This window comes from Buceros rhinoceros, unplaced genomic scaffold (assembly GCF_000710305.1).
Source record: "Buceros rhinoceros silvestris isolate BGI_N320 unplaced genomic scaffold, ASM71030v1 scaffold32082, whole genome shotgun sequence".
NCBI lineage: Eukaryota > Metazoa > Chordata > Aves > Bucerotiformes > Bucerotidae > Buceros > Buceros rhinoceros.
Window position 1 is genome coordinate 44220 of NW_010400261.1, and position 12075 is coordinate 56294.

At 45.2% G+C, this 12075-nt stretch overlaps 1 protein-coding gene across 1 annotated transcript in view; it reads left to right on the forward strand.

The window, feature by feature from the left end:
- CUX1 (cut-like homeobox 1) overlaps positions 1–12075 on the forward strand; it is a gene marked incomplete at both ends in the record, with an annotated part of 72020 nt that overhangs the window by 41976 nt on the left and 17969 nt on the right. Inside the window, 2 exons of the mRNA XM_010131785.1 lie at positions 7126–7230; positions 9950–10138. Coding sequence (XP_010130087.1) covers positions 7126–7230; positions 9950–10138 — 294 coding nt within the window. The remainder of the gene's footprint in view (positions 1–7125; positions 7231–9949; positions 10139–12075) is intronic.

Consider the following 12075-nt stretch of genomic DNA (forward strand, 5'->3'; position numbering starts at 1 on the left):
GCCCTGCTGCTGGGATGACAGCCCTTCCCCAGCTGCTAATCCAGGCTCTCGGGGCGGTTAATCCAGGATCTCGAGCAGGGTTTTGCAGCAGGGCTGGTCTCCTTCAGACTGACAGAGCTCAAACACAGTAATTTAATTTACACCCACTGCTAGGTGAGGCACTCCTGGCTGGGAGCTGGATGTCAGCGCTGGCCTGTGGAGTAACTCTTCCACCTGAAAGTCCTGAGAGCTGTAAATGGGTACAAAAAGGGCATGAACAGGGCGTTAGAACAGCTGGTTTACCTACGCCTGCCTCAAGAGGAGCCGTTGGCTCCAGGACCTGTAGCTTTAGCAGGGGTGTGAGGTCTGAAGCCAATAGACCCCACTCGCGTTAGCAGTACGATGCCACCCATCCTCTGCAGGACAGCAGGAGGGCTGTGGGGTCTCCCCATCCCCAAGGCTGGGGCTGCAAAGGGATGAAGTAAAGATACACCTAAACACAATAGGAATGGCTTATTTTCAGTTTACCAACCTGCCAGCTCGATAACGAAAAGAACCCAAGAGTTCACCCTCACATTCCCATGAAGATTTAATAATCCTGTAGTTTGGGGAGGGGACTCGTTTTATTAAGATTTCATTTTGCACAATAAATCACTGCGTATTTTCTGATATGCTATGAAGTATAATAATAAATAATTAAAACTAAACTACCCTTACTTGTCAAAATAAATGATTTATCATAGTTTGGGATATAGCCTCTTTGAATTTTTTATTGTTTGATTCCCAGAATATTATAATTTCCAATCAGCGAAGTTAATGAAGCTCCAGTGTACTTGTCTGCGTTTGCAGCAGTTCACAGTGGCGTGAGCATGTATTTTACACAGATATTTATGGTTAGCACTTCCCTGTACCTCTTCACGTTTACACCTTTCTTGTAAGCAGTGACGGCAGTAAGTCATCAATCATGGGGATGACAAATATATTCAAATGAATTGTCCTTCTGTCTCTGTACTTCATCTGGCAACCTGGAGTCACCCAGTCGTGCAGGAGAAAAACTGAGGTTTCTGTTGAAAAGATTAATTCCTGTGTTGTGGCAACAGAAATACTTTGGAGTGTTAAATTTTTAAAAGAGAGAGAGAGAGAGGCTCACTTTAAGGTTTTAATATTGAGTCTAAGCTGATGGTTTCATGTCATTGATGTATCCAGATCTGTTTACTGGCCTTATACATTCAGTTCACATTGTTTAAAAAAAAAAAGAAAAGGCTTTGAAATGTGGGCTTCCTGAGAAAAAAAGTGGGTTTTCATGTTTAAAAGAAAAAGAGAACTTTGGTTGAGGTGGGTCAATCCTGGGTTATTGTATTTTAATCTGGAGGAGGAGGAAATAGATTTGGAAAGTAGACTCTGATACAGGTATCCTTCGATTTTGAGGGTAATAACAGAAAGAGAATGTGATTTATTTTATTTTTTTTTTTAGTGAAATACTGTGAAAGCTATGGAAAAAGAGTTCATTTTTTTTTTTCTTCCGTGTCTATGCCATGTGATCCCTTCGGGAAAGAAAGTATTTCCTCCAATGGTTCTCTGTCCATCTTCACAGTGCCAGTAGTGCTCCCAGTGTCCTCCTTGTATTTTTTCTGGGGAAAGAAAGTCAAATACAGAAAACTCTGTTATCAGTAAACCAAGAACAACTGTTCTTTCTAAAATACGTAACCACTTACTGAAGATCCCAGATGGATCAGTACCATTTATTCCACAGAACTGTAGTGTTAGGTTTTAAGATCAGCAGAGGAAGGGTGAGTGAGTTGAAGCATTTTTTGGAACCAAACTACCCCTAAAGTACCCCTAAAGTACATGAACCAGGGTCTGCTGTCAAAGCGGAACCAAACCCTCACCAGGGTGCTTTCTCAGAACTGCTGTTCTCAGGTAATTTTTTATTTCACTGCTTTGGTACCTTCCTGTCTCTAACAAATCACATTGGAAAATGGTTTGAAAAGATATTCCCACTAAGTGAGATGGCTATAAAATATGTATGGTTTTGAGCAGCAGATGGAATAAATTCTCCTCTTCCACTTAGCAACGCAGTATAGGTGGTGCAGGAGCCCCCCAGGAGGGTTTTGCTCTGACCCACCCGGTGGTAACAAGCCCGTGACGGGGCCATCCGTGGTTCTTTATGTTCCCATGCAGAAGGGTGTTTATCTTGACGTGACTCCCTCATCGGCAGCGAGGCTCACGCAGGTACTGCCCGCAGCTGCCGCCGGAGTATTGGCTGCTCGTTTCTGACTCCCTTTGCAGTGAACTGGACCTGCTGCTCTCGGGGGGGGGCTGTAGCCCCGCTGAACTCAGCGAAGTTCCACTGGTTTATAGCAGATGAGGTCATTTCTTAATCCTCTGATTTCACTATCTGTAAAATGGGAATAATAACATTTACTCTGTAAAGTGCATTGAGATCCCAGCGTGGAGAAGTGCTGTGTAAAGGCAAAATATGGTTAATATTATTTTCATACGATCGCAGGAGTTTCCTGTAAATGCTGGGCTTTCAGTTGGGAATACATTTATCTAGCAGCCTTTCAGTGCGCAAAGGAGAGTGCAATAGCCTGAAGACAAGAGTGGAGACAACCCAACCTCTTGTTTGTTGGAGTTGTTTCTTTTTTTCATTTTATTCTCTATTGCTGGAAAAAAAATAGGTGCCTGAGCCCTGAAGAGTCTTTCATGTCAAGGATTTTCTGATAACCTCGCTGTTGTTCTGAGAAAGCCAGGGTCATTTAGAGGTTTGAAAACAAATTTTTGTATCTCAAAAGTCAGAAAATTAAAGCCCATGGAAGCAGGGTGCTTTACTTGATCTCGTGCTCTGAGAAACATCACTTTTGCAGCAGCTGGCACCTAAGAACGTCAGCTTCAAGCGCTTAAAACCAAGCACAGTGATTACTGCCATAACCAGGCTCATTAACTTTGGCAGAATTACTTGTGATAACACACGCTCCTAGTCCGCGGGAAGATTTTGCCATGTGTAAGTGAATTTAGCAGGTAATAAGGAAATACATTTCGTCTGGGGGAACTTTAAGGGAAAGGTTATACTTTTTTTTGCTCCTATCTCATTTTGCTATTCACACCGCTGGTCTTTGCTCAAATTAACATTTTACTGTAAGTAGAAGAGCACTCAGTTCATGCTATTCATTATCTTGTCAGGAAACAATGAGAATAATTTAAACAGGATAGAGCGTGTAAGGCTTTTCTTTTTCTTTTTTTTAATTGGAAAGCGCACAGCAGCATTGTGATCGTGACCTGCTGGCTCCACGGTGAACAGTACAATATTTACATGCTCTGTTAAGGAGAATCAAAGTATTTTGAAATATTTAGTTACTGGGGAGGTAGTTCTGTGCCAGAAAAACAGCAGTATAGAAATTAGGAGGAGTGGTATGACTGAACTATCCAGAAAAAGTGGCATTTCTAGGCAATGTGGGGTTTGCTTGATCTCTACCAAGGCCAGCAGTGACTCTCCTGGTCGTATGAGTTTTCTGGGCTGTGCTTAGTAGATTGGGAAGGAAGAAACCGGGAGCGTTAGCACTACCCAATGAAAAGCAACTGTGCGATGGCCTACAGATTTCTCAGCCCACGTGGGATGTTTCACACGAAGAGAAGGTTATTTGAGCTTTCCCTGGCCTCCAGGTTGTGCAAGATTTGAGGCTTTGGCCATTTTCTGTACTGGGCGTCTGTCTCTGGCCAAACTCTTTTCTTATTACAGGAAAAATTGCTGAACAATTTCTAAGAGCAAGATTAGGGGAAAAAAATCCAGTTTTCCCCACATGTTGTGGGTTGTTCTTGCTGTTTGGGTGAGGATCCTGCTGTGCCCATGTTTAAGAGAAGAGGCTTGGCACTTGATGAGGGAGAGTTTGCCTTTTTCTCAGGCTTGTGGATTCTGTTGCCTCAAGTAGCAAAAAAAAAAAAAGAAGCCCCAGGTTTGGCCAGCCTGTAAGGCTCTGGGAAAAAAGAGTTCATGCAAACTCAACAGAATCTGGCTTGAATTTGTTGGCTTTGATGTCGGGGCCTGTCCCAAGCACGCTGCAGCCTGTCACTGCGCCGGCTGAGTGGATGCTAGCCAGGCAGGTTTTGCTTCTCTTGGTTGACTGGAAGGTTCAGTGCCACTTTGACGGGGAGCACTGAGAGGGAAAATGCACCTCCAGTCTGCCCCTGCCCCAACAGGGGAGACAGGCAACAGTGGCCTGAAAGCATGAAGCAGAGAGGGAGTTCGTGGTGGGCAGGGCCAGAGGAGAAGGACCAGGACTGTGAGGACATTTGGAGAAGAAGCAACGAGGGAAGGAGGAAATCGTGGGGGTAAGACTCATTCTGGAAGTTCATGTGTGTTCGTGTAGGTCATGCAAGGTACAAGCTTGCTACTGCCTGCCTGAAGCTAAAGGCACTGTGAAGCTCAGAGAAGACAGAAATGGTGCTTCCAGCAGCCAAAACGCATTAGGAAGAGAACAAAGAGACAAGCAGAGAGGAGTGGGAGTCAAAGAGCCCAGACCAGAGGGGTTTGCAGGGGAGCAGCACTGCAGCCGCGGCAGTGACTTGGGTGCAGGCGAGCAGTGGCCACGCGCAGCCCGTGCTGCGTGGTGAGGTTGAGGTCGACACTGCTGTGCAGAGCACCCAAATGGCCAGACACCACGGGGTGAGGAACCCAGGGAGCTCAAAACGGGGGGCTGTGCCAGCGCGTTGATTAACGTTTCTTAGGCACTTAGATCCTTTGGTGGTGGAAACCAGAGCCCAGCCCGGGAGGAAGCGATTAATCCTGCCTGCAGAGGAGGGTGAGAGTACTTTGTGGTAAATAAACCACAGAGGTCATCAACGGAACAAGGAGGACAAAGCAAAATACTCATTCACGGAGCAATGTGCATCCCGCGAGCTGAGTGTAGGGAGTCTCATCGGGAAGAAGCAGTAGCGTGTTCCCGAGCAGTTCCAGCCTACCCCCCAAAGCCCAGCATACAGGGTCTGGCTGAACATGCCATGGCCTCGGGGTTGGCTTTTCAAAACCTTTTAAGGGCTCGGTTTTGAAGCTACCATTCTTTTAACGGGGTTTTGTGTGCAATTTGTAATTTATATTGCAATAGCACCCAAAAGTGCTTTCTGCACACTGCACACACGTGTCATTCGGGCTCTGAAAACCATCCATTCTGGGAAATAAAAGAGGAAAATGGACCAATATTTCCCGAATAGACTTGCCCAAAGTTTCTGTTGCTGTATTTTTAACAACACCGAGTACGCAATCTTGACTAGTGCTACCCGCAGGGTTACAGCCGGCGCTGCGGGTCGGCAGGGAGGCTGTGCAGGAGGGGCAGCCGGCAGCCTGCTGGAGGTGCAGATGTAGCCCCCGCTAGAGATCTGCTCTGCAGTTTGCCCGCGTGCCAGCTGAACGGACGGGCCAAACGGTGCCATCGGCAGAAGGGCTGCAGGCTGCAAACCCCGTTACTTACCCAGCAGTGGGTGCAGGAGCCACAGTGCAGTAACTCGTCCTGCTTCGCCAGAGTTGTTCTGCAGTTCTTGGATCGATATATGAACATCTACATCCAATAAAGGGCGAGGAAATAATTTATCTCAATGTGTATTGTGAGCTCAGTTTTTTATCCTAATAATATCCACCTGGATAAACAACATAAACTTCCTCTTTTGGTGCCTTTTTAAGGCCGCCGCCATTTTTTCAAGCAAACAATAGCTTGTGTCCCACACTCTGATTATTAGAGCCGTGGTACAATACTTTTTACAATTAGGTTTTAATTACAGCCGCAGAACCCGCGCAAAATCCTTTAATAGCATGTTGTGAGCAAATAGCGCGGATGATGCGTTTAGTATTTGATTGCCGTTAGTTTACTGACTGATTAAACATGCAGCCAGAGTCTCTGCTTTGGCTCGTGAGGCAAACGTCACGGGGGGAACGAGACAGGTTGTGTATGTGCTGCTTTAAAAGGGGGTTTCTGCTTTAGAAAGGATTGGCTGAAACAGCGGGGAGTGTGGCACACTGAGATGGGGCAGTTTGGGCTCCTTAAAGATGGCAGCGTGGATTTATTACTCAATAACGGAAAGGAACCATCAGCGTAAAGGGTTAAAGTGGGTCAAGAAAAGTTGTGGCCTTGACTGGTGGGAGCTGATGGGTTTGGCAGAGCTGGGGATATGTCTCAGAAGTGGAGACAGAAAATAATTTTAGCTTTTTGGTGCTGAAAGGGCAGCGTGGTTTGCCTGGAGTAGGGCAGGCAAAAAGCAGAGATTTCTCGGGGAGGTAAGTGGGGTGGTTCTGTAGCAGTAAAATACACTTATAAAAGTAAGAGAGAAGAAAGTCTGGCCAGGAGGAGCGTGTCCCGTGAGAACAGCCAGGTTTTGTTCTGCACTTCCTAACAGAAGCTCGTACGTGGTATAGAAAAGACTTTGCTGCTCTTTATCGTCTGAAGTTCCTGATCCATCTGCCTCTCTCCAAACTCTAGTGCAGACAATCTTCCCTCGTAATTCTGCCTTTCCCCTCTCGATTATAATCCAATATTTACATGGGAATTCTGCCTGTGTCACAGGCTTATCAGACAGTGTGTAAATCCTCAGCAGCTGGTCACTGATCTGGGCAAAATCGTCAGTTTAGGGTTAAATGTTGTCGAATAAATGGACCTGCTGAAAGAGCAGAGTCTAACAATTCACGTTTGGGGAAATAATCACTGAAGAAAGGACAGCCCACAACATTGTATGTCTGTTAGAGAGAATGGTCAGAATATCTTTTAATTCAGCATTTACCCGTGAGAATTATTCCCATGAGGAACCTTGCAATAAAATCTGCTTGGTCTATGAGAATAGAAAGAAATTGAATAAAAAGACTCCATTTCCCCTTGTATTTATTCAGTCTGGGAAATTCAGTGGGCCGCAGCATTAGTATCAGCAGGGGATTCCTTGCTCCTAGCGTTAAATTACTGTCATAATCGCTCAATTATTTCTTCCTTGTACTGTTTAAAATAAAAATCCATCACATTCTATGTTTTTTTCTAACATTTATTAGGTTGAGTGTTTAGGAAAATCAATTATATTCAGTCAGGCATGAATTGATGAATGTTCTTGTAATAATTGTCAGTTGTTAAACTGAATGTACTTTCTCTTTTCACCCCTTTTCATTTCCTTCAGAGGGCAGAGGTGGCTCAGAGAGAGGCAGAGACCTTAAGGGAGCAGCTCTCATCAGCTAACAAATCTCTCCAACTTGCTACGCAGATCCAGAAGGCACCTGATGTGGTGAGAGAAAATATTTACTGACTCTTACAGGTTTCTGACATTCCTGCACTGCGACTCTTTCAATTTATGCTCGCAGCTATAAAAATACCTGTTTGGAGTCATATTTTAGCTGAAATGGAATTGTGTTCCTTTGGGATCGCGGTTTGGTCAAGCTTCTGAGGGGGCTGGTGGCTGCAGAAGGCCACGGGAAGAACAGAGGTCCTTCTGCTCCATGGTGATCCATTGCTCTCCACGGCTGCCGGTCCAGGCGGGCAGCGGCAACCCTCAGAAATTACTTCACATTCACGGGAAGAACAGAGGTCCTTCTGCTCCATGGTGATCCATTGCTCTCCACGGCTGCCGGTCCAGGCGGGCAGCAGCAACCCTCAGAAATTACTTCACGTTGGTAAGAGCGTCAGAGGAAAATGACAGGCAGCAGTGAGGTGTAACCAGGAGTGCCTTGGTGGGCTGTCAGCATACGGCTGCCTGGCGGGCACAGCAGAGGTGCAGAGCCTCAGAGCCCGGGGACCAACTTTGCCCGGCGGGGACCTGCTGCCTGCGGTTCCTGGGTCTTATTATTTGTAGCATAAAAGCTGTCAGAGGAACTCAGAATATATTCGGTATCATTCCAGTTTTCACTGAGTGTGTCTAAAGTGAGAATCGCACCTATAAATTCAATAAAAGCAGCTTAGAAAATGGAGCAGGTATCTGTGCTGCTGGAGGGCAGGCTGCCCATTGCCTTCGCTGCGTGGTTCTGAACACAGCGAACGCTGCGCTGCGGGAGGTGGGTAGAGCCGCCTCTGCGGAGCGGCCCTTGCAGGCAGAGTCCTGTTACAGGGCTCCAGCTGGTCCGGGGTTAACAGGTATCACAGATGAGCAGACAGATTATTTTGATTTTTGTTTGCCAAAGGAGAAATGGGAGTATTTAAATGTAAATAGGCAATTAAGTGAAATTTAGTCTACTTCTGAGCAGCAGATTTAACAAACAAAAGAAATCATGCTCCTTATATTGCTTTTTTCTTTCAAGCCATATACGTGCTTGACACTGGTGTCAGAGGAGCACGCGGTTGCCTTTAAAAGACATTTGCAGAGATTGGGTAACAAATCGCAAGTCCTCCAGATCTGTTTGGTCATCTCTTAATACAACCCAGGATTCTGTCAGAGAAGTCAAAAGATAGGCAAGCAGGCTGCAAAACAAACAAACAAATAAAAATAAAGAGCCTGAATATCACTTGTAATGCTGAATTACCTGCCTCTTCCTATCTCGTGTCCTAGTCTTATCATTATTTTAACATTAGGTCTGTCTTGTATTTAATAGTACTTCTGCACTTCATTTATATTTAATATGACAACTACTGCAGGATGAAAATGATCATTATCTATCGTATTTCAGACTCCACGTTCTAGTCTCAATAGGCACAAGCAGCAGATGATTATACAACTTGTGATGTTTCATGCAAGCAAATTAGAGGGTTTTTTCGAGTTAAAAGTATAATTCAGTGTAATAGGAGAGAGTTGTTAACTGCTGCTGGTACATGCAGCTTTCCGTGAGCTACCCTGTGTGTCGTCACTGGGAATCAAGGGAAGAGGTGTTTTGTTGTCCCTTTTTTTTCCAGAAGGGAGGGTGTGGAGTTGATTTTAATCTGCTCCAATGCCATCTTGAATTGAAAGGAAAGCGCTTGGGTGACAGCGTGGGTGGGTGAATTTTCAACTCTGTCACTGTAGGATCTTTGCTATAACGCTTACGATCATTGTCTCTCTCTTGGTAAATGGCTTCTTCCCTACTTCACTTGTGTTTTCTGAGGAACAGCCATTAACCTTTGTAAGACACGTCTGAGGCTTTTTAATGGCACCTGCGTTCGTCAGCGGGCTGCCTCACGTCCTTCATGGACGAGAGGTTCAGAGCTTTCTGATGCGATACAGCTGTTGATCTCGTCACACAAACGGAGAAAAAAGGGATGGCACAACTAGTCTGTATTATCTTTTCTGAATAGATCTGCCTTCTTAACTCCTCCATCCTCTCTTACTTCTTGTCCTCCTGGGAAGGAGTGAGGAAGCTTCAGACTTGAGGACAGATCTTGCAGCCATGGGAAACTGGAAGAAAGGTCCTGATTTAGGAAAGGGAATTTCTGAAAGTGGAGACCAAGGGAAGAATGGCCTCGTCTTCCAGCTGCCACATCTCTCTTCATGCCCATGGAGGAGACGCTTTAGCTGTTAGCAATAATATTAACAGTGAACAATTTTCATGCAAGGAGCAAGTTCATTGGAAGCAGCAGTTTGGGGCATTTTCTGACAATGTTGCCTGAAACATGCAGCATGCGCCCAAAGAGCCAAAGGCACAGGACTCTGCCGTTCCTGATTAAGAAAGTCTGCTCCGTTACTTCAGACTATTTCATCTGATTAGTATTTTGTAAGCACAGATTTTCAGAGTTGTCAAAGCATTAATAATAAATAGATCTAAATAGAATCCTTTGACTTTCATGGCTGCATCTTTCCAGTGCTCTTATGAAACAGGGAAATGTATTCTCCCCGTTATCCCGGTTCTACCAAAGAGCTGTCCTGGGGAGTAGACAGGTTCATCATCCAGATTCACGCAGTCAGTCACAGGAGGCCCAGATTTAGAGGTTGTTTCTGTCTCTCATGCCACCCAAGGCCATGCTTGGCCCTCACCTACCTGCTCTGAGTTCAAGCCTGTTGCCTTTTTTCATTGAATGTGGTCTAACACTTTTCTTCCCGTTAGGAGCAGGCCATCGAGGTGCTAACACGGTCCAGCCTGGAAGTAGAACTGGCTGCGAAGGAGCGGGAGATCGCCCAGCTCGTAGAAGATGTCCAGAGACTCCAGGGCAGCCTCACCAAGCTGCGGGAGAACTCCAGCAGCCAAATCTCCCAGCTGGAGCAGCAGCTGACCGCCAAGAACAGCACACTGAAGGTACGTTCGGTTGAGATGTCATTGATCTCGTTCTCGTTGGTTTGAAATTCGTTTTAGCAGGACGTGGCTGCCTATAGAATTAAAACCACCAACAAAACCCAGCGTGTATTCACCACGGATACATAGTGAGACAGCTGAATGGCAAAGGCACAGCACGCCCTTCGCAGGTTTCAGAGCTTCGTTCCTGTTCCAGCAGTCGGTGTGGCGATTTTGCCAGGAATGTCTTTGAATGGTCTTTGCTCTGTCTTTGAATTTACCTGCCACCCCCTCCAGTTCTCTGCTCTGCAGAAGGGAAGTGTATCATCTAGAACATAAAAACAAGGAAACCCAAGCCACGCAGATGGCTTTTTAACCTTAATAACCATTTCGTTATTTTTTAACTGTGTGTTTGCCACACAGTAATTCCCATTTATAATTAGCAGCCCAGTCCCGTACTCATTTGCATACCAGTAGCACTGCACTGAACCCAGAAGAAACTTCTAACAATTCTGTGAGTGACCCTTTCCCCTTTGTTTCAGCAGCTTTGCTGTCTCGCTGCGCTGGCCCACACAGTTTTGATCTATCAGTAAGCATGAGAAATATTTCCTGACATGTGTTATGAATCAGCTTCCTGTAACTCCTGACTCTTTCATTGTTCCCCCATCTACGAGACTCCAAGTGTAAACAAGATAAATTTATCTATTCCATTAAAGACTTGAGAGTTTTGCAGGTTTTATAGTCAGAGGGTTTGAAAGCAGGAGGCTGATAGTACCCACTTAGCTCTGGCTGCGGCGTGGGGAGCTCTTCGCTATCACCGTGTTTCAGTGTTCCACTGAAACTCTTACAAACCATTCTAACTTCTTTAGCAGTTACTAGTTCTGCTCTGGAGCAGGATCATTTCTGTGGAGAAGTGTCTGTCAGGGATGAGAGGCGAAGCGGTGCATTCATAGGCTTTCTGCATGTTTTCAGACAGCCTTGCAGAATCTTAGTGAAAATTCAGCAGAGCAAAGGGAACCTCTTCTGTTCCTGCGCTGACAGTGTCACCCTGTGGGCACCACTCTTAGGGAGGGAGGAGGGAGCTGGCCTGGTTTGGGGGGGTCACATTTTGCTGGCTACACCCATGTTATGGGGTTTTTTTATTTTTTCGTGAAGCCTGACAGAAGATATCTTGAGTCCTTGCACTTGACAGATTTTCTGGGAATAAAGCATGTTCCTGGTGAGGTCAGTATTAGTTTAGCCATTAACTTCAAAGGGAATCGGATCACAGAAATGACAGAGCAAGTCTTTGATTTTCATTTCCGTAATCTCCTTCCATTCCTTGCCCAGCTAATGCCCTGTATTTCGGTTCCTGTTGGTAGTGTCTGAGGCAGGGACTCTATTGATAAAGTTTTAGTCATTTCATCCCTCTTGAACCTTATGTGTCGCACTATAAAAGTATTTCAAAATACATGCTTTTACCCCAAAATGCTGGGAAAACCTGTGTCTGAGACGTGTTGTGCAAAGAAGCAAATCTCAGCGGTGAAGTGTTGATCTCATGTTTGATTATAGAGGAATTGCCTCTAAAGTAACTGGGATTGTACTGGTTGCTTCCTCAAAAAATGAAGCACGGTTTCACAAATTAAAGCAATGTTCTCTGACTGTGTCTGGGGGGAATTCTTTAATACCCTATGACTTAATGAAACAATGCAGAAATACTTGCGGAATTATTGCTTCTTTATCTTCATCTGATCTAATAATCAAAACATGTCCTCTAGTAACAAGACTTTTCCAACTCTAATTGTATTAACCCTTTGTGGCTGGGAGTTAGAGCTTCCCAGTTAAAATACAACAGTGCTGGTTAGCAAAGAGATACATTAATTAAAAACAGGCTTTTGAGTTTATCACTCTAAACTACAACATCAGCCTGATGGTTTTTTAAAAATATTTGAAGCCCCTTAGTACAGCCCATGCTCTTTCCC